The 22681-nt window shown below is 45.3% G+C and overlaps 1 protein-coding gene and 1 pseudogene across 1 annotated transcript in view; both read left to right on the plus strand.

Annotated features, from left to right (window-relative positions):
- The first annotated feature begins 1508 nt into the window (after nt 1–1508).
- LOC122910942 lies at nt 1509–1628 on the plus strand (annotated as a pseudogene).
- Nucleotides 1629–4332: 2704 nt separating this feature from the next.
- USP13 (ubiquitin specific peptidase 13) overlaps nt 4333–22681 on the plus strand; it is a 112387-nt gene continuing 94038 nt past the window's right edge. Inside the window, exon 1 of the mRNA XM_044251836.1 lies at nt 4333–4559. Coding sequence (XP_044107771.1) covers nt 4392–4559 — 168 coding nt within the window. The 5' untranslated portion in view covers nt 4333–4391. The remainder of the gene's footprint in view (nt 4560–22681) is intronic.

Raw genomic sequence — 22681 nt, forward strand, 5'->3', positions numbered from 1 at the left:
TAAATAACTCAGAAAAGCACAAACAACTTTGTTTTTCACTTAGAGATAACCACCATTAACATATGGCCTATTCCAGTCGAACCTCTTTTCTCTGCTAAGACTACGGATATATATGTGTGTGTATGTATTTAAATAGAATATTAGTGTATATGCTCATTTATAACCTGTCCTTGAAGTTTGCATTATAGTGAACATTTTTCCATGTCAACGAATATTCTTGTATCATGTGAGTTTAGATGGTTATACAGAATTTTCTCAAATGGAAAATGTATTACATTTCTTAAGCAGTGACCTATTGTTTTACACTTAATAACCAGTGCTTCCTGCAGAGGCTATCTGCCAGGATAGAGCATTTGAGGGCTGTGTCTCCACAACAAGCTATCACCATATACGGCTTGACTAGATCACTGCACACTATCGGAAGGCATCTGAGGTCAGGAGCTATTCCATTAATTGAAATAGTTAAGGTATCTATTTTCTCTGTAGATTTTCCCAATTCTCCCTTTTGGCATTAGTCACAGCAACATTCATGTCACATCTTAATGTAACCTGTGTCAGTTCGGGGAACATTTGTGAAACCACGAATTTTACTTAAAAGACACAAACTGACTGCAAAACATATCTATTACAGTGTCACAGATGTGAGTCATTCACTTGGTAGGTACTTATTATTGAGTGCTTAAAATAAACAGAGCAGTACCTTTCTGGGTGGGCAATAGTCCACATTGTGGAAGGATACTAAGAGAATTAGCTTCTTTCAGAGTGTGTTATCTATATAAAGGGAAAAGATATGGAACCCTGACTAATTAAATAAGATGTCATATGGCAGAATGCTATGATGCATACAGGCAACAGGGGCTGGTCTGTATTTAAGATTGGTCCCCAAGGGTTGGAGCCTATATCAGAAAAGGCTTGAAAGGCTTGAGAAGATTGAAATGATAGCAGAGAGCTTTCAACCAAGGCTAGGAGACAAGTGCATTTATTTTCGGGGACAATATAATTGAGCTTACCAGAAGTAGGTGGGGGACTGCATTCTGAAAGAGTGCCAAGAGTCCTTGGATGCGGACTCACTTCAAAAGACATGCAAGGAAGCTTTTTTTTTTTTTTTTTTAAAGATTTTATTTACTTATTTGACAGAGAGAGAGAGAGATCACAAGTAAGCAGAGCAGCAGGCAGAGGGGGGGAGTAGGCTTCCCATTGAGCAGAGAGCCCAATGCGGGGTTCGATCCCAGGACCCCGAGATCAGGACCTGAGTTGAAGGCAGAGGCTTAACACACTGAGCCACCCAGGGGCCCTGTGAGGAGGCTTTTGAGCAGCAGAGTGATGTGGTTACCTCAACACTTGATGTGGCAGAAGTTAGTTCTTAGTCTTAGGTCTTCTGACATCTCTTCAGCAAGACTGTGGACTTGTGTTGGAAGTGAGAATTGTTTACCCATCCTCGCTTTATTCCTGCTCTTTCATCAAGGTCTGCATGTAGAAACCAGCCCGTTAGTCAGATTGTCTGGTTGAACTTCACGCAGTGGCAGTGTTGGAGTCAATGAGGTTTCATCTGGGGCACCATTACTGCTAACTGGAAACTTATTCCAATAAAGTAGTCTTTATGTAGAATTTGCAAAATTTAGTCAAATAGTTCCAGTAATTGAACCAGATTTTTCCCCTAAAATGGCATGATTAAGACATTGTTTAAATTCATTCAAGTTTCTCTAACTTTTTGTCTCAATAAGTTTTTGTATTACAGGGGTGCCTGGGTAGCTCAGATGATTAAGCCTCTCCCTCTGGCTCAGGTCATAATCTCTGGGTCCTGGGATTGATTACCTCATGGAGCCCCCACATCTGCTCCCAGCTCAGTGGAGAATTTGCTTCTCTCCCTCTGCCTCTCACCCTGCTTATGATCTCTCTTTCTCTGTCTCAAATGAATAAATAAATTTTAAAGATCTTTAAAAAAGTGCTCCTATTACAAAACAAACATAACATCTTTGAAGAAATTTTGAAAATAGAAACAAAATCTTATAACCAAATTCTAAACATGACCATTTAAATTTTACATGTCTTTCCAGTCTTATCAAAATGTGTGTTGATTTTTACCCAGCTCAATATTGTATAAGCATTGTAAGCATGTGAGACTAATATACTACAAACGTGTTAACTGGTTATTGAATTTAGAGTGTTTGCATAATTGAGTTTTAATTATTTTTTAAAGTAACACTTGCACATAGTAAAAATGTAAATAGTACAGAAAGGTAAAGACTGGCAGTAGGTTCCTCTCTACTCTCAGGCTTTGTGTTCCTCTCCACAGAGCCTGATTGATATTAGTTTCTTATGTAGTCTTTTAGAGACATCTTAAGGCTAAACACACACACATACACACACACACACACGCACAATGTAGCCTCTGTGTGTGTATGTATGTGTGTGTAAATAAATACAATATTTACCATAGATACAACCAATTGGACAGAACACCTGTGGCATCCTGGGTGTACCAGAGTGCCTTGCATGCATTCTTTGCTTTTACACGTGGATTTTCACTTTGCTTTTCTCATCTATTGGAAATTTCATCTATGGGGAAACTGTTCCACATCAGCTCACACCAGGTGCTTCATTCTTCTTAACAGTGCTACATTTTAACCACTTCCTACACAGGCACCTTCAGGCTATTCCCAGTCTTTTGTTACTATAGACAATGCTCTAACAAGAATCCTTACCCAGTGTGAAGTTATCTGTAACATAAATGTCCAGATGAGGACTTGCTGGGGAAACAGTGTATGCATATAAAATTAAAGTTGATACTGTTACTCTTTACTATTTTTATTCCCACCAACAATATGAAAGCCTATTTCCCATAGGTAGGCCAACTCAACATAATCTTAATCAGTCCGAAGGGTGAAAAACGGTGTCTCGATTTACACTGCATTTGATCTAGAAATACTTTGAACTGTAGGTTTTGAATGTCGTTGAAAAAACTTTTTCTTTGTAATTGGGCAAGCAAGCATCATCGGTGAACCTGAACGTGAGGTGTGCTTGAGCCTTGCTGGACAGGATGAAAATTTAGGAGGGCAGGGCAAGAGAGGGGCTCATCTTCCTACTTCACATCAGATTCTAGGTACCCTTGCCATCTCCCAGTGGAAACCGGCACATCTGCAGAATCAGGCAGAGTTGCAGAGATAATGGGAGGGAGAAAATTATTTTAAAGACAGTCTGATTTGTTTAGGAAAGTCTTATAGAAGCCAACAATTTTATTCACTATTTTTTGTCATTACTGCGTTCCATTAATTGGCAGGAATCCGTGGGTACCCTGTCCTTTCCATTGGGTATAGTTAGGAAACCTCAGCGGAATTGAACCTGTGTTTTAAGAATTTTTTGGAGAAAATGAGAGTACGCTGTGTTGCAAGCTTTGTTCGGCAAATTATTCACCTCCCACCTACCCCATTCATTGTTTATTTTGAGGAACTGGACCTGCAACACAGGAAATCGTGCGTCTGAATAAGATGCTCAAATCAGGCTATTCAACGTACTACGTGGAGCCTCGCACAAATCAAGCAAAATACGTTCCAAAGAGAAAAATATAAAGCTACTCCCCGCGCGAAAAAGATCTTGATCCTCCTCACTATACGTAAGAAGGAAATCTGTATTACTGCAAAAATCTACGTCCATCCTCACTGGATCCTATTCTGTTCTCTTTTAATAAGCTTTAGAGGTTAAAAAAAAAAAAAGCGGGGAACAAGGTTTAGTGAGGGTAACACCTAAGTGCACAGCGCAAATTTAGATTTGGGCCCGACGCTGTGCAATCCAGATTTGCACATCGAGTCCCAGCCCTACCCAGGCGGGGGAAGTCCCCGCTTTTATCTGCAGTTGTTTTAAAATCAAGCGGTTTTTAAACCCCCAAATCCTGCTCTTTGTGTTAGCTGCCTCGGAGTTGCCCTTTCGCAACCTATCGATCTAGGGTCGAAAACACCGTGGGGGTGCCCCACCGCAGCCCGCCGTCGGGGGCTACGGGAGCACCCAGCTAGCTGCCAGCTCCCATGCCGGGGGTGGGGGGCTCGTTCGCCGCCCCCCGCGCCCCCCGGCCAAGCCGGATCCCGGCGCAGGGCCCCTCTCCAGCGCCCCCTCCCAGGCGCGCTGCGGCTGGTGCTCCCCAGCGCCCCGCCTGACGCTGCAGCTGGGCCGGCGATTCGCCATTGGATTAAAAATAGCAGCGTCCCCCACACCCCCGCCCGCCCGCCCGCCCCAGGCCCCCGGTGCCCGTTCCCGCCCCGCGGCCCTCTCCGCCCGCCAGCCCCGGCTCGGCTCGCGTCGCCCGCGCAGCCCGCCTCTGCCGCCGCCGCCGCTGCGGGCAGACCCAGCGCTCCGGCCCGACCCGGCTCGGCTCCGCTCGGGTGCACGCCGCGGCCATGCAGCGCCGGGGCGCCCTGTTCGGCATGCCGGGCGGCAGCGGCAGCAGGAAGATGGCTGCAGGAGACATCGGCGAGCTGCTGGTGCCTCACATGCCCACGATCCGCGTGCCCAGGTCGGGGGACAGGGTGTACAAGAACGAGTGCGCCTTCTCGTACGACTCCCCCGTAAGTGAGGCTCGGCGGCGTTCGCGGCGCCTCGGGGGAGGGTCGCGGTGCCCGCGGCCTGTGGCGGCCGCGAGCCGCGGCACTGGGCGGCACGTGAAGCCGGGGGAGAAGATGCGCAGTGGCAGCCCGGGACCTCCTCCCCCGGCGGCGGAGTTGGCTCCGGGGCGCTGCAGTTCGGCAGACGCCGAGGGAGCGCCTCCTGCGTGCGGGGCGCTGCTTTTCCCGAGGCTGCTGCAGCTGAAGACTGGGGCGCCGCGGGGTTTGCTCCGCCAGCCTTCCCAGGCTGACAGGGCCCCAGGTCCCAGCTGCCCGGCCCCAGCCCCGCCACCGTTTGAAAGACAGATCCAATGGAAGAGCTCCCCGAGCTCAGCCGCGCGTTGCGGATGGTTTGCGTCCTCCCTGGGGGCGAGAGCGGAGGGCGGCTGGGTGGACCGCATCGATCCCCACCCCCTCGCCCCCGACACACACAGCCCTTCTTTTTCTGGGACCGTTTGCTTTGCCCGGGGACTCCCACTCCTGGGCAATTCTGATGTCCTCGCCGGGCTTTTCTTCCTCCACTTTCCGTTGCTCCCTACTCCTGTTCTTCCGTTAGACTGTCAGAAGAAACCTTCGGGTCCCTCCAGCGGGGCTGCAAATAGGGGGTCTGCTGGATTACTACGGTTTCTTTCCATCGTTTCCCTTACTGCTCTATGTGCATCGCCTGGGCTGAAATGCATTAGTATAAATTATTAAAAGTTTAGCCGCGGGTCGTGACCTGAGACCGGAGGGGGGAAGTTACGACAGATCACCGCCTTCCACCCCGGGCGGTTGGTGGTGTTTTTCACGAGGTGGCATGTATATGTGCGACAAGGAAAAGGAGGGTGAATGTCCCTTTCCAGAGTCAGATGGGCTTCAAAGTGACTCAGCTGTCTGGCGTTTATCATGTCTTTTTGAGGACCAGGTTATTTTTATCCACCCACTTTAGATCTCATGTGTCACCCGGCAGATCTCAATGCAACCGGGAGGTGCATGGATTAGAGGGACTGAGGCAGGTTTCAAACAATAGTCTGTCACATTTTACTCACATTTATGTAGAGTATTGTTGGAGGGGGGGAAAAAAAGCCCAAACGAGAGGCAAATTTTCCAAATTCATTGTCTGCTAGATTGATATTGACTGATTTCAAAGCGTTTTTGTTCGTTATATACTAGAGTCCCAGAATTTGTATCCTCCCTCCGATATTCGGCTTTTCTTTTATGTTAATTCCGGATCATTTGGGGGATAAAAATTTAACTTTTTTGATTACTTACTTTCTTTCAAAAGGTCTAAGTGGAATGAGATGGTTGTATTTATATACTTAGTATATTATGATCACACTACTTAAAGTGACTGTCAGGAGTGTCACTGAATTGTATTCTCCACAGAGTATTTGAAAATGCCATTTTCAGATTTTGTGTCCAGTGATGGGCAGGATCCCACTAGTAGCTCCTAAGGGTGGAGAGGATTGATGGTCTTAACAACTTAAGCAAGTCAGAGATTGGGAAGTCCAGGAAACAGGAGAAAGAAAGTGGCCTAGTCTTTTAGAATAGTACAACGTGTGGAGTGGGTAAAACTACTTTTTCTATGTTTGATCAGGGCTGCTCTTCAAATTCATCTTACCAACTTTGTTATTGGAAATCTTTACCGTCTTATAAAATATGTGGTAGGTGTGAAATAAAGCTGATTATTTTAATTCACTTCCACAAATAGTTACTGGGAGTTAATGGTGTGCCAAACACTATTCTAGAAGCATCATGTCCATCATAAAATGATGATTTCATTCATATCACTGTAGTTTCTTCGGGAGACTGGGCTTATTTACAAGGCCGATGAATCAGTATACTTCATTATCTATGAGGAGAAAGAGAAAGAAGGTTTTATAACAAGTTATATTAAAGCACAGTGTGTGATCGTGGGAGATCTTTCCCTATGGTACTTAACACTTCATCATGAATCAGATACGGGTTCTTGAGCACCTACTATGTACCAGCTCTTACACGCATGGCTGTAAGAACCATGCAAGAGTAAAATCCAATGGTGCCAAACACCCCAGAGACTTTAGTTTATAGGTGCCATGGAACTGTGGTAGAGGAACGACCAAAGCCATGTGAGTGGGGGAAAAAAAATCATTGGATACTTTTGAAAACGGCCATAGATAAAGACAGATAGAAATAAGTCCAACATCTAGAAAGGTAAATCACATGTGGACAAACACATAAAGTGTGAATATTTTCTTATTTACTTGTAATGTACTGGGAAGAAAAAAATTGATTTAATGGGTAGTGAGGTCATAACCAAGTGGAGAGTAGAAGATTAGAGCCTTGAATACCTAAAACAGGAACTTGATTTAATATGGTCAGTTATGGAAGACTACTGTAAGTTATGTGACTTAAAGTGGTGTTAGAGGGAGACGGAATTGATCATGTCTAAGGCCTGGTGTGACCAGCTTTGCTATTCCTTACCTGTGTGAGTATGAGGATTGAGTGGGACTGTTTAGTAACTCATTTCAGTGTCCCTCTCCTTCCTTCCTACCTTCTAGGGCTTAGCACAGGGCAGATTCTCAGTGACACTTTTGGGATGAGTGAGAATTTGTGCTTTTTGCCTACCAATTCATCCCAATTTCAGCCCAGGCCCACATTCCCACCTTGACCCGTAGGTTCACCCTCCATGACATGGCTCATCTTGCAAGATATGTAATGGGACCTTCCTGGAGAGTGAGTCTTTTTCATGTTTATCCCCCACAGCTGGCCCAACATCTGATACATATATATACCAGGAACCCAACTAATGCCTAGGAAATGTATGAATTACCTGTGGTTATGGTTCCAAAAATGCTAAGGATACAACATATGGGAAACAGTGCGAAAGGAATCATGTGGGCTTTTCATGTGGGATGTGGTGAGTTTATTGACTGTGGGGGACAAAGTATGAGAGAGAGCCAGACTGGTGGGGTTCAGCCCCAGTTCTGTCTCCAACTTGTGTAACTTCTCTATGTTCCAGGTTCTCCATCTGTGAAGTGGGGGTAATAATAGAACCTACCTCATAAGGTTGTTTTGCAGAATAAATAAATTAATGTATAAAGTATGCCTGGACAAATCATAATCACTCTAGGAAGAAAAGAAAGAGATAAAGAGTCAAGCCCAAGTGTTTGATTGTCAGGGGTATGTAGAAAGTTTGGTGTGGTTAAGTGGAAACATTGGTCCATACCTTTTCTCACGAGGCTTCATGGCCCACAATGTAAAATCTACTCATCCCTTGGTTGTTGAACCCCTCGCTCATCTGAACATACTCTGTCCTCCCACATCCCCTCACCTTCTAGGTTGCCAGCTCCAGGGAGGTCAGTTTCTGGGTTTCCAGTGGCAAAGATTCATCTCCTTTTCCAGAAACACCCTCCTGTCTTGATCATCTTCTGCTTGAGACTTCATTTTTTCTCTGAAATCCACATTAGAGTCTGTGTCATACAACATAGCAGTTAGTTGTAGTCTCTCTTGCACAGCTGGCCATGATTTCATTCTCTTTTACTTAACTAGTCATTTTAAAACATGTGTTAGATGTGAAGCCTTCTACCAAGTTTTAGGATCAGGGAGGAGCTGGGCCATTCTTGTGCTGACCATGCCCCTTTCCCACCTGGTTGGAGGTGAAGAGCTTATCTTGCGCCTTCTCTTAGCTGGGGTCAACTGAAAGACTGAGACAAGGACTTACCATGGGCGCTTTATTTTGGAAAGGTATCCCAGACAACATAAAAGGAAGAACATCCAAGGGAATAGTGACAAAGGGGAGGAAGGAAAGCCAGTTCAAGAGTGAGTTACTGAGCCAGCTGCCATGGTGGACCACTGGTGCTCAGTCAGGCCAGGGACCTCTGGGGAACTGTTGGATGGGCCTTGATATCCTCCACCTGGGACATGGAGAGGAGAGGATTTATCCACTGGTCTGGTGGTCAGGGGTGCTCCAGGGATGAAATGCCCTCTTCCAGGTTTGTATTTGTGCCAGAGGGGATTCCTGAGAAGCCTTTCCACAACCAGCAGCTGCTGAGAAGAGAGAGATCCCAGTGCAGTGAGCCATGGACATCTGGCCACACCTGCTATGACAAGCAGCTGTACACACCAAAAAGGTGGCCTGAGAGGATATGACACCACCATAAGCGGTCCCTGACACCTCTCCTTCCCTTGCAGCATCAGCATGATTTTGTAAAAATGAGCTTGTTTGCTGTTCTCTGAAGCTCTTGAGATCCCTTGGCAATCCCAAAGGACACATTCCTTTGTAAAACTCCGGGGAGCTGGGCCCTCATGGTACTGGCTGGTTTACATAGCCACTGGGAAAGGCTTTGAGATCATTTACTTGTAGAAGCAGCTCCTGTTAGGGGCTCCCTACTGCAGCGGTGTGCATGCTACCTTCCAGAAGTGAGACTTGCATCTTTGTGCTTATTTGTAGGGGGAAAAATAATTTAATTTGGGGGTCTATCTGGAAAAAGCTTCCTCCTAAGGGATCAACAGATTTAAGATAGTAAAACATTTCCTATTTCTTTTCCCTTTGAAGATATAAACTTAAACTCATTCTACTTAGTTTCACATATTACAAGTTCCTTTCCAAAAGCAACTAACTGAAATGTTTTATAGCAATGAATCTCAAGATTTTTGGCCCCTATATACTCTTCCATATTTTCAAGGATGTCAGAGAGCTTTTTTGTGGTTTCTGTCTATTGATATTTACCCCGTTAGAAATGAAGACTGAAAAAAATTTAAAACAACTTCCATTCTGTTAGCTGTTAGAGTGGTGGTGTCTCCAGATGTCACGCAGTCTCCTAAAAATGCCTCTGTATGCTCAGGAGAGAGCAGGAGTGGAAAAGGCAGGTAAGTTCATGTTATGAAAATAGTTTTTGCCTCGCAGATGACTCCAAGGGACTTGGGTGCACGAGAAGGTTTCCAGGTCATACTTTGAAAACCAGAGTTTGAGAGTTCTAGAGTGTGGGTGCAACCATTTACTCTAGTGACACATCCCTCCTGCACTGTGGCCTTTCTGGGTTCACAGTTTCACATTTGTGGTGATTGAATAATTGGTTGTTAATCTTAGCTCAGCTATCGGTGTCATATGTCTCATGTACATTCTTTTTTTTTTTCCAAGATTTTATTTATTTATTTGACAGACGGAGATCACAGAGAAGCAGGCAGAGAGAGAGAGGAGGAAGCAGGCTCCCTGCTGAGCAGAGAGCCCGCTGTGGGGTTAGATCCCAGGACTCTGGGATCATGACTTGAGCTGAAGGCAGAGGCTTTAACCCACTGAGCCACCCAGGCGCCCTTCATGTACATTCTTTTTGAAGCAAATTAAAGGTTAGAGAATTTGAGACATTTGAAAAAAAATTGCAGCTACTTTGCTGGGAATCATTGGGCTTTTTGGAGGTGGGAATTCCGTATTCTGTTGACTTGTGAACTTCACTGGAAGGTGATCTGGCTGGGCTGTTTGCTCGAGAACCTTAAATTTTAGCATCCTGATTTTTTCCCTTTGGTGACTGGTTAGGAGACCTTTGTCTTCTGCCTGGAAGGTGAAGATCTATCGGCCAATACTGGGGGAGCGAGGAACAGAGTGTAAGGAGAGGACAAGGGTGGTCTTGGCATCTGGATATTGGATATGGCTGGATATGGTCTTCTGGTTCTTAATCTTTTTTTTTTTTTTTTTTTGGTTCTTAATCTTATCCCTGTTTTGTTAGGCCCTCTCCTATGCTGCATGTTGTAGGGGCTGGGAACCTGGATCCTATAGTTGCCTGAATCTTTTGACAGAAGGATTCTTTTTCTTTTCTTTTCTTTCTTTCTTTCTTTTTTTTTTTTTTAAGATTTTATTTATTTATTTGAGATAGAGAGCATGAGATGGGGGAGCTTCAAGGGGAGAAGCAAACTCCCTGTTGAGAAGGGAGCCTGATGCGGGACTCGATCCTGGGACTCCAGGATCATGACCTGAGCCGAAGGCAGTCAGTTAAACTACTGAGCCACCCAAGCATGCTTTTTTTTCTTTGAAAGATTTTTATTTATTTATTTGAGAGAGGAGAGAGAAAGAGAGCCACAAGGGGAGAGGAGCAGAGGGAAAGGGAGAAGCAGACTCCCCACCGAGCAGGGAGCTCCATGCAGTACTCAATCCCAGGACTCTGGGATCATGACCTGAGCTGAGAGTAGATGCTTAACCTACTGAGCCACCGAGGCCTTCCAAACAGAAGGATTCTGATTTCTATTCTGCCAGTGAGAATTTCAGAAAGAGAAGCCACATTGTTACTATAGCAGTAGCCGGTGGCAGATATGGGATTTTCCTGTCAGCTTCAGAGTATCCTTCTGGGACTCAAGGCTACCTCAGCCATGGGGGAACTGGGATCATCTATGCAGTATCTTACGATGCTTGTATGTCTAGATTTCCTGAACATGAGTGGTGATTTCTCTGAACTCGGCTTTCACAGCTCTAACCATGAGTATGTACCCTCTAATTCCCTGTATTAAATCCCTTCCTGCCTGAAAAACCTATAATGGTTGGCATTTTTGATTCACATCTGGACTGATACACATACATTACACACACACCTCTAAGTCTCCATGTATTTAGAATGGAACCTCTGTCCCTAACTGAGCTCATTGTCCCACATACCTGAGTCCCATGTTTTTACCTGCTCTAGATAATAGATCTCCAGTGGTTTGCTCGTGTGGGAGAGTCCACTGTAAGTGCAGGAGGGATTTGGGCTCTGATTGCTACCTAGATGGGTTTTCAAACCTTCCTTCTTGAAAGCGAATTCTCTTTTCACTGCCCTGCATTGTTCTTCAGCCCTTGTCTCATCCCAGCTTGCAGAGTTACCTAGGGCTACTAATTCTGGAGTTTCTTGGAAGTTCTGGGGCGGACGTCAGATCGGATCTTGTTTTTTTCTGCTGCAGGCCTAGCTAGGGTTCCTTTTTGTCATTAGTCTTGTACTGCTTCTCCATTTGCAGTCTGGTTTCCAGATTTTGTGGCTAAGGTTGATTTTTTTTTTTTTAAAGATTTTATTTATTTATTTGACAGAGAGAGATCACAAGTAGGCAGAGAGGCGGTCAGAGAGAGGGAGGAGGAAGCAGGCTCCCTGCCAAGCAGAGAGCCCGATGCGGGACTCGATCCCAGGATCCCGAGATCATGACCCGAGCCGAAGGCAGTGGCCCAACCCACTGAGCCACCCAGGCGCCCAGGTTGATGTTTTTTAAAAACATAATGTCTTTACTGTTCTTTTCTTTGTGTTTCAGAAAGGAGTGAAATTGACGTATTTGTGTAACATGCCCCACATACACTGGAATCCCTCTTTTCCAAATGAATAATCAAGAAGTCACTTCCTGTTTCTTTTTGGCTGACGTTAATTATCTTTCAAGTTGTATCATTTTTAGAGTCTAGGAGTGTAAGAGACAATGCTTGTCCTGTCAGGGAGCATTTCGGGAAAGATTGTGTCCTCAGTTGTATTGAACCCGACATCTGCACAGCTCTGAATTCTGTTTTCACTCCCCTGCATTGTTCTTGCTGTGGATTGGAGCACAGTTAAAGGTGCTGCCCTTCATTGAGGGCTACAGGCTGGGAGATGTACAAAATTATCAACTCTGACTCCCTCTCCTTCTCTCTTACTTAAAAAAAAAATTGTATGAATTGCTCATAACATAAATTTAATCATCTTAACCATGTTTAAGCTTACTGTTTGGTAGCATTAAAGGACATTCATGTTGTTGCATGACCATCACCTCCATAGGTCTCTGGAGGTCTTCATCTTGCAAAACCGAACTTCTGTCTCCCTTAACCAGTAACTCCCCAGCCCACCAGCCTCCCAGCCCCTGGCAACCACCATTCTGTTGTCTGTCGCTATGAATTTGCTCTAGGTACCTTATGTAAGCAAGCCCATATAGTAGCTACCTTTTTGTGATGGGCTTATTTCACTTACCATGTTTTCAAGGTTTGTCCATGTTGTAGTATGTGTCAGAATTTCCTTCCCTTTTAAAGCTGAGTAACATTCCATAATATGTGTAGACCACCTCTTATTTATCCATTCATCTGCTGATGGACACTTGGCTTGACTCCGTTTTTGCCTATTGTGAATAATGCTGCTGTGGGGATGCGTGTATCTCCCTCTCTTTTCTTTTCTTCTTCTTCTTCTTTTTTTTTTTTTTAAGATTTTTTTGTATTTATTTATTTGGCAGACAGAGATCACAAGTAGGCAGAGAGGTAGGCAGAGAGAGCGGGGGAAGCAGGCTCCCCGCTGAGCAGAGAGCCCGATGTGGGGCTCAGTCCCAGGACCCTGGGATCATGACCAGAGCTGAAGGCAGAGGCTTTAACCCACTGAACCACCCAGGCACCCTTCTTTTCTTTTCTTTTTAAAAAATATTTTATTTATTTATTTGACAGAGAGAGCACAAGTAGGCACAGCGGCAGGCAGAGAGAGAGGGAGGGGGAGAAGCAGGTTCCCCACCGAATGGAGAGCCCAATATGGGGCTCAATCCCAGGGCCTTGGAACCAGGACCTGAGCCAAAGGCAGACGCTTAACCAACTGAGCCACCTAGGTGCCCCATCTTTTATTTAATTATTTACATTTTGGTCAAATGATCTTTTTTTGAAATATTTTCCTTTGTAGTTAACTAGCTGGGCATTCCACAGCATTGCATTGTTGATGTCATCTATAATGCCATGAGGGTGGCAATCATCAACTTGGCAGCCCACAGATTGGGCAATACCCATGATCTCTTTAATGGTTCCAGAGAGTTCTCTGGCTACAGATTGGTGCTGCATCTGTTGGCCAATACTGACAATCTCATCAAAAGGGATACTTCCAGTGTGCTCAGTGTTTTTCTGTTTCTTGCTGTCTCTTGGTGGTTCCTTGAGGGCTTTGATAATCAGGACACAGGCAGAAGGTACCCCTTCAGTCTGGGCTTGTCTGTTCTGAATGGGCAATTTCACTGTAATCTTTAGATCTTCCAATCACTGGTCACCTTGGCGATGTCATCACCAACGTTTTTTGGAGACAGCCAGCAGGCCGATCTAGGGCTAGGGCAGACGTGGCTGTGCCTTCACCACCGGTGAGTTTGAACTTAGGCGGCATGGTGGGGGCTGCTGGTGTCGGATGAGCCTGGATTCAGGACCACCTAAGAGAGTTGCACATTAGCCTCCTCCAAACCGAAAGCCAAAAGCTCTCCCTCTCTTTTATATCACATCCGACTAGAAACCAGGTTCCAGGGTAGCCTCCTCTCTCCTTATCCACAGCCCAGGCTCAAGCCGACATCATTTCTTCCTTGGCCTATTGCACAAGAATTTTCTTAACTGACCACCTTGCCTTCCTTCAGTCTGTCACACTGCATCCTTAGTTTTTCTTTTTCTTTCTTTCTTTTTTTTTTTTTTAAAGATTTTATTTATTTATTTGACAGACAGAGATCACAAGTAGGCAGAGAGGCAGACACAGAGAGAGAGGGAAGCAGTTTCCCTGCTGAGCAGAGAGCCTGATGTGGGGCTCCATCCCAGGACGATGCACTCCATCTGCCTGGCTACAAACCCTGAAATCCCCTTTAGCACCTCCCACTCCTTCATCCGCTGCATATTTGGTCATTAAGTTGCTGTGTATCTTTTTTTTTTTTTTCAAAGATTTTATTTATTTATTTGACAGACAGAGATTACAAGTAGACAGGCAGGCAGAGAGAGAGAGAGGAAGGGAAGCAGGCTCCCTGCCGAGCAGACAGCACGATGCGGGGCTCGATCCCAGGACCCTGGAATCATGACCTGAGCTGAAGACAGAGGCTTTAACCCACTGAGCCACCCAGGCGTCCCGCTGTGTATCTTTCATCAAAATGTCTACTGAGTTTGGTCCCACCACTCTGCCATCTCTATCCCCACTGTCATCATCCTCGTGAAAACACCACCCTCAATATTTCAAGAGCCCTAGCCTTATTCCTATTCAGGTTCTCCCCACCTCCCAACCTTAGTCCTCATTCTACTTCCAGGACAGCCACAGCAAATAACCACTGTCCTCGAACTGTTCCCTGGCTCCTGACTCGCCAGCCCATAGGTCTAACCTTACTAAGGCCGACCTTTATAACCCGCAGAGGAGCCAGCCTCACTTTTCAGTTGCCCGAGTAATCTCTCTTCCTCACGTACGTGCCAACCTTGGTGCCACCTCCGGGTCTCTGTCCCTTCCTACACCAAGATGCCACTTTTCGGATCCCATCCAGGTATCCAGACCACTAACTTTTCTAGATTTTATTGATTATTCCTATATCTGAAATCTCCATTCATACATGTAAAAGCCACACTGTTTAAAATATAATACTCTGTAAGTGCTTCAGGTTCTAACACCATGACATCTCAGGGCTCAAGTCCCATCTGTGCCATGCACCAGTCTTTGAACAAGTCCCTGAGCAAACTATGTAACCTCCCTGACTCTCAGTTTCCTTTTTTGTAAAACAAGGTGACAATAGTAATTATAATTTACAAGCCAATTACTATTGCAATTAAATGAGATAATATATATAAAAGTACCCAGTACCGTGTTTGACTCCTAGTACACACTCAAAATTGGTGCTCATACTCCGTACTATGCTAGAAACATCCACGTCATACTCTTCTTTACTGTGGTCCTCTGTTTCCCTCCTAAATACTCAAACCCTCCCAGGGCAGTGCTGGGTACCTGGTAGGCTCTAAGTAAGTGTGAATACTTCCTAATTAACACAAAACAAATCATTTTATTTTTAATCTCCTCAGAGGAAGCACACATACTGTTGTGCACCTCAAGCACCCCCTTTAGTCTGGAGGCATGTTCAGATTCATTAAATTCTTGTCATTATTGCATTGACTTGCTGTTCCAGCCCTAAAAATAGGTGCTCTTGTTCCCATCTTCCCTGTGCTTGGGGACAAGAGGAGTCCTGGGCTGACTGCCCATAATACTGAACATGAGTGGCAGCCCAGAGGCCCAGGCTACCTCCACAGAGACCAGCCCTCTTGTCATCTCTCTAAGGGGCACCTTGTGTGATCATGCCCACCAAGATCTCTCCGGCGCCCAGAGTCACAACACAAAAAACACCGAGCAAGGACCCAAGACACCTCTCCCTAGCTTGTCAAGGGTAAAGTTTATGACTTTTTAGATTATAACATGACAAAATAAAAATATGGCATTGGTTATTTTTAATAACATTTTTTATTCCAAAATAAATGTTCATGATTTTGAAAAAACAGGGATGCCCGGGTGGCTCAGTCAGTTAAAAGTCCAATTCTTGATCTCAGCTCAGGTCTCAATCTCACAGGGAGTTCAAGTCCCCTGTTGGGCTGCATGCTGGGCATGGAGCCCACTTTAAAAAATATAAAAATAAAAAAGATAGAAAAACAGAAAAGAGGCAGCCTTACTAGCACAAGTGCACAAGACCCCAACTGTTCCACGTCCTCAGCAATCAGTATCCCAACCATGACAGAGATGTACAAAGTGCTTTGTGAGGACAGGAAAATTAGTGTCTAACTCAGCTTCGGGACGGGGGAGTGGTGACAGCTTTACAGAGAACATCTGAGCTGGTTTTTAAGGATCAGCCGGGTTTTCCCTGGAGGAGTAAGGGGTTGGGAGAAGGCATCCCAGGCCAAGGGAAAAGTATATGCCAATGCATGGAGGCTGAAAGCATGGAGCATGTAGAACACAACGTCCCTTGGGCCAAAGGGAATGCAAGCAGAGGTTAGGAGCTAAGTGACAACACTGGCAAGGAAAGTTGGATCAACTTGGTAAACTGATTTGAGATGCTATGTTAGGAAAGCCTGAATGGTGCTTTGAAAATATATAGGCAGCGAAATGACATGATAAGACCATGTTTTAGAAAAACTAAGGATGGGGCGCCTGGGTAGCTCAGTGGGTTAAAGCCTCTTCCTTCGGCTCAGGTCATGATTCCAGGGTCCTGGGATCGAGCCCCGCATCGTACTGTCTGCTCAGCAGGGATCCTACTTCCCTTCTTCTCTCTCTCTGCCTGCCTGTCTACTTGTAATCTCTGTCTGTCAAATAAATAAATAAAATCTTAAAAAAAAAAAAAGATACCCAGCAATTTAATGACCAAATATGCAGCGGATGAAGGAGTGGGAGGTGCTAAAGGGGATTTCAGGGTTTGTAGCTGGGCAGATGGAGTGCGTCAAGGGCATCAATGAGAGTCGAACTATCATATTAGGTGGGCAAGTGCTGTGTAGAGAAACCCAGAGAGGAGCTGGGGCAGTATTTCCTCCAGGAACTAGAAATTTAAACAGATGATCATGCTGCACAAGTAGTTACAGATGGAATGCATGCAGACTTGACTGTTGTTTGAAGTGAAATCACTCTAGAGTAAATCTGCCCCATATTGAGTACCTGGGCGATTGGCCCAGAGGCTGATGGCTCTTGTGAGTTCCAATTACGAAGACTTTCTCCTAATCCAACCACGTGTCGCTTTCTTGGCCCTGGTTAATTCTTTGGGTCTTGTTCAAAGTGGTGACGTGGACACAGATGTCTCTGTCCCCAGCAGATCTTAGAAATAGGCTTGGGGGACTATTAGCGGGATCCGTGGATTGACTGGCCAGGAGGAGAGAGGAGTGGGAGGGGACAAGGGTGAAAGTAATTCACATATTGTGTCCTTTAAGTCCAGCTGCTGATTTGCTCCTTTGGACGTGCACCTTTGGGCGTGTTCTCTCATTGAGTCTCAGTTGGAAGCTTTGGAAGGAGCCCCAGCCGATATATGTACTCTGTCTCTAGGCCTGCACCAGGAGAGCAGGCTCACTGACAGATCCAGCCTATGGTTGGCATCGGTTGTTGAGGCTGGGTGGGCTCTGGGGACATGACCATGTCAGCCGGGGACAGCCACCTCCCAGGGACTCCAGCTGTCCTTTGGAGTTTGTGAAGTGGAGCTGGTCGGTCCTGCTGGAGCCTCTCTCCTCCCGTTCAGGAGAGCCTGACAGAGCACCCGCCACAAGCTACTTGTGTGGGGTGCTCTCCCTTGCCTTCCCCTTCTGCTTTCCTGGAATGAAACAACCTTAGTAGAAAGCAAGAAACTGCTCTGTTCCCCAAACCTCTATGGTGGCATGTGCTTGCCCATAGCTGCCCACCTGGCTCCTGCCATCAAAGCAACATGTGCTTCTCAGTTGCACCAAGCAGGGTGTGGAGGGCCAGACTGGCCTGGGTTCCGGCCCCTCACCCTACCCGGTTGCTACTTAGTAGCGGTAAGACTTCAACAGGTATCGCAATTTCACTGAATTTCTCTGATCCTTGGCTTTTCCCTCTGTAGTAACCTACCTGGCAGGTTGTTATAATCATGGCTTCCCATTAAAACTACTTAATGCCAGCCATCTCTTTAATGGGATTTAGTTGGGGTGGGGTGGTGGGGTGGTGGGGTGGGGGAGGGAATCCTTTTTTTTTCTTTTAAGATTTTATTTATTTGTTTATTTGATGAGAGAGAGAGAGAGAGAGAACATAAGTAGGGGGAATGGGAAAGGGATGCGAGGCTCTATCCCAGGACCCTGAAATCATGACCTGAGCCGAAGGCAGACGCCTAACAACTGAGCCACCCAGGAGCCCCAAGTGGGGGGATCCTTCTGAGAAGAATGTGAAATGGGATTTATAGTGTCTTGGGGTTGCCCAGGAGAGACTGCCTGTCCTGGGCAATTCTGCATGAGGCTCTGCCCTGCAGCAGAACTTTGGGCAGGAGTTTTTGCTGGCCTCCTTGGGGCGGGGGGGGGGGGGGGGGGGGGCGGGGAGGGGCTCTGTTCAGGGCTGTTATTCATATTCAAACCCAGCTTGTGGTGATGGGCGTTTTTCAGGTTAGCTTGGAAACCTAACCCTCATGTTTAATACAGTTTGTCAGGGAAACTCATCCTGAAGAAAACTATCTTTTTTTTTTTTTTTTTCTTAATGAGAAGAAATGACTGTAAAATGTTTTTACCTTTGACAAGGTGGTTTCTCATTCTATTTATATGTAAGCTGGGAACTGCTTATGTGGATTGCAGCTTTAGTCTGGCCCTGCTGAAGGTGCTCACCTCAGTGTCCTCACTCCGATGGGATTTATTTTGCATTTTTGCCCTGTGAACCTTATGGTAGCCGCTCTTCATGCCTTTTGCCAAAATCCTTCCCCGGCTGTTTGGGTGACAGCATCCTCACTGCTTCAAATACCCAGCACAAGGATGTGGTTTTATCCTTAGGAAAAAGGTTCCTAAATGACGGGTTGGTGGAACAGTAAATTTATAGTGTGTCAAAACGTAGCTGTTTGGAGTCTGCCCTTAGCTGTCTGAGTTGGCTGTGCAGCTCTAAGGCGTATGTGGGAGTCCTCCGCAGAGAGGAAGCTGGCAAACTTGGAGCAAACTGGAAGAATCATTACTGCATCAACACATCTATTTTTTCTTAACACTTTATGGCCACAAGCATGATTTATTGATGTCTAGCAGAGGGGCCTACACTCACTCTCCTGGGATAATATGCCTTTCGTTTTTTCTACTTAGTTTATATAGATAATTTTGTTTCAGTGGATTTGCTGTTGGAGGCAAGGTTTCTGGATTTTGCAAATACTGTATTCTGGAAGTTTTGTTCTACTGGCGAGATATTTGAGTGTTTCCTTGCTGTCTAGCCTGTTTCTTGATAGTGCTTTTTGCTCATCCTATTTCCCCTTTCTGTGGACTGCGTGATTGACCCCCTTGATCTGGAACCTTGTTTTACTTTCTTACTGCCCACTGACTTCCCATGTGCCTGTACTTCATTTTTGCTTTTAAAAACCCTTGTCACTTTGTTTGGCTCTAGAAACCAGACTGTACTGGGGATCTGTCCTCTGGTCATTGGAATATTTATAGGTTCCATTCAGATGTGGAAGTACCTGGGAGGCAGAATTAATAGGCAGGTGGTTGCTTAATGAAAGCAAGAGTTGAGCAGAGAGAGGTGGGTAATCTTAGCAGTGTAACGAGGAGTTGTCCTTGGTTCTGTCCTTTTCCACACACCCCTGCGTCTAATCCATCTTTTTTTTTTTAAGTTTTTATTTATTTATTTGACAGAGAAAGAAAGAGAGCACAAGTAGGCAGAATGGCAGGCAGAGGGAGAGGGAGACACAGGCTCCCTGCTGAGCAGGGAGCCCGAGGTGGGGCTCCATCCAAGGACCCCGGGATCGTGACCTGAACCAAAGGCAGATACTTAAATCGACTGAGCCACCAGGCTCCCCTTAATCCACCTTTTAGCTCAGGGGTTCTATCTTAAAATTATAACCTGCATCTGTCAAAGTTTCCCCTTCCCTGACTTCTTGCCACCTCTCCGAGGCTGAGCCACCATCTTGCCTTGTTTAGACAAGGGTTGTCTTAAAGAACTTTCTGTGGTGATGGAATTGTTCTGCATCTGTAGTGTAGTCACCCATAGCCACATGTGACTATTGAGCACTTGCCATGGGTACATTGTATTTGAGAAACCGAACTTCTAATTTAACTAATTTAAATTAATTTAGAGCTAAATGTTTTCATGCAGCCAGTAGTTGCATGGGTCTAGACGGCACAATAGCTTTGTGACCATATATTCTCTTGGCTCCCACCCTACAGTTCCCTCCAGTAGCCAGAGTGATCTTGTAGTAAGATGTAAAGGTCATCACAGCACCAACCGCGCTTGTCTTTCTCTCCCTCTGCTGAATCAACTCCTCCTGCCCCAACACCACCAACTTCTCTAAATCCCCAGAGAAGACATCATTCTCCTTCATAGCTTTTCATAGCCTCATTCTTCTTCATAGCTTTTCCCACTTCACACAGATGATCTCTCAATCTCCTTTTGTGAACACAGATGTCATCTACCTGGGCTGGGGTACAGTGGCCTGACTTTGTATCATTTCTCTCTTGTCATCCCTTTCTCATCTGTTTCCCTGAGATTACACTCTTCATCCCCTCTTTTTACTTGTGTGTTCCCAAATTTCCTGAGCTACACATTTGAGATAATTATTTCAGGTAATCTTAATTACTGTGAGTAGCAAGAATATACAGCCCCTTAGAGCTATGAAGTTGGTTGTGAAAGCCTAAAGAAAGTTTGGGTTAAGAAAAGGGAACAGTTGGACATCTCGCTGTTGAATTACGCATACATATAATTAGTTCTACACACATTCAGTAAGAAGCGTTTAATTATTTTTTACTATTAAAAAATGAATCAATTTTCCTGAAGAAAAATCAGAAAATGTGAAAGACAACATGAAGAAAACCATCTCGCGTGATGTCTGCATGCAGAGATGACGGCCCACGCCGTGCAGGCTCGGTACGTTGTGTATTTTGTAATGTCACACCTGCTGTTTTGCTACCTGCTTTTTTCACTCAGAAATACCTTGCAGAGCTTTCCCTATCAGTAAATATGCATTACAAATCATTCTTCAATGGCTGAAGGGTGTTACAGTTCACAGATGTATAAATTACTAAAGAAATCTGTTCTTGAGCATTCAGGTGATTTACTTTCACACTTACAAGCCGTTAATTCAGTTCATTTCTTTTTCTTCCTTTTTTTTTTTTTTTTTTTAAATCAGTGTTCTAGAAAATACTGTGTTCTTGTCCTTTTCATCTCCCTTTTGCATGAGTGTGTGAGTCACCGCCTTCCTGGGTGTTAGTATGTAATTTGTCCTGGACGTGGATTTGTTGTGACTCCATCTACCTACATCATGTTTCTCTTTGTGGCAATGACCGCTTGTTTTCCACACTGTTCTGTGGTTATAAAAACAAGTGTTACGCAGCGACTCTGTTTCCTGAGTGCACTGCTCACACGGGCTCGCTCTCCCTTCCTGTCTTCCAGCGGAGGCCGGTCTCCAAGAACACACCATCGTAAACAAAGTTCTCTGAACACCTACTGATTGACAATGTGGTGTATTTTTATTTAAAATGACTGTTCACTTGCTATTCTGAAAACATGTAACCTTGACCTTTATCTTCGCCTTAGTTTTAATGTTCTTTTAAAAGGCAGCGGTGTAAAAAAAGTTGTCTTTGTCCTTGATGTTACTTCTGAATAGTATGTAGGCTATTCAATGTAAAGTAATAAATGAACGGCTGTGTGTATATCATATTTATATCAAAATGCTTTGAAGAATGGGTTTAAGCAACACATGAGCTTCCAATGTTGCTTTTCTCTCATGGTTTGATCGTGGGGTGGGAGAAATTGTCGTAGGGGATCATTATAGAGTTTTAGGGAAGCCCTGAATAGTATTTCTTGGCTTCTTGTGATTTCAGGTTTCTTAATCAAGTCTTACATGTTGATCAAGTTTCTGTTTAGTGCATCATGAAAATGATCACTAGAATCTTATTTAGCTAAGAGCATGCAGAGAAGCGCACACTGGCCGTTCTTGCCTGGATGACCCCTGCAAGTAGAAGCCAGATAGGGTCTAAGGTGGGATGGGATGTGGACATGGCAGCCACTGTCCTGAAGAACCAGTGAAGCTGGCTTGGTCACAGAAAGTAGGGGAGCTGGGGTCACGGGGTTCAAGTGTCTAAGCTGCTGAAAGCCTGGCTTTAGCTGAACCAACCTGAAAAACTAGTGTTCCTGCAGATGCCAGAGGCTGTTTTCCTATGCATGGCCATCAGTTTTCTTTTGGTGATCCTCATTTTTTAGTTTTGGCCAGGACTTGAAATGGAGCCTGTGGTCTAAAGGGTCTTAAATACAGATCAGAAGGGCACTGCACATCAGTTCCAGAGAGGAACTAAACTCTGTGACTGAATGACAGAGGGCTGCACAAGCTTTGCCACTCAGTCCATAAATGTTCCTTCAGTTCTGCTCTGTACCAGGTACTGTTGTAGGAATTAAATAATGAACATGACATGATTTCTCTGCCCTCCAGGATCGAATGTGTGATTCAGGATCTGAACCCGGTGGCCTCAAACAAAGAAAGCCTGGGTTTCTCACAGCCATAGATTTCAATGACTGAGATGTTAACCGTCATGAAATACAAAAATAGATTTGGGGTTCAGAACCAGCAGCACAGGGTGATGAGCCAGGGGACACGGGATTTGGTCATGGGCACAGGCAGGTGGACAAGTGGACAGGCTTGGGATCTGGGAGCTTGTACAGTCATGGAGGCTTTGGTGTATGTAGCTGGTTTTGGTGTCAGCTGCTCTGAAGGTTTGGGGCCTGACCCAACGTCTCTGAAGGTCCTCGGAG

This window comes from Neovison vison, chromosome 6 (genome assembly GCF_020171115.1).
Source record: "Neovison vison isolate M4711 chromosome 6, ASM_NN_V1, whole genome shotgun sequence".
Taxonomy (NCBI): domain Eukaryota; kingdom Metazoa; phylum Chordata; class Mammalia; order Carnivora; family Mustelidae; genus Neogale; species Neogale vison.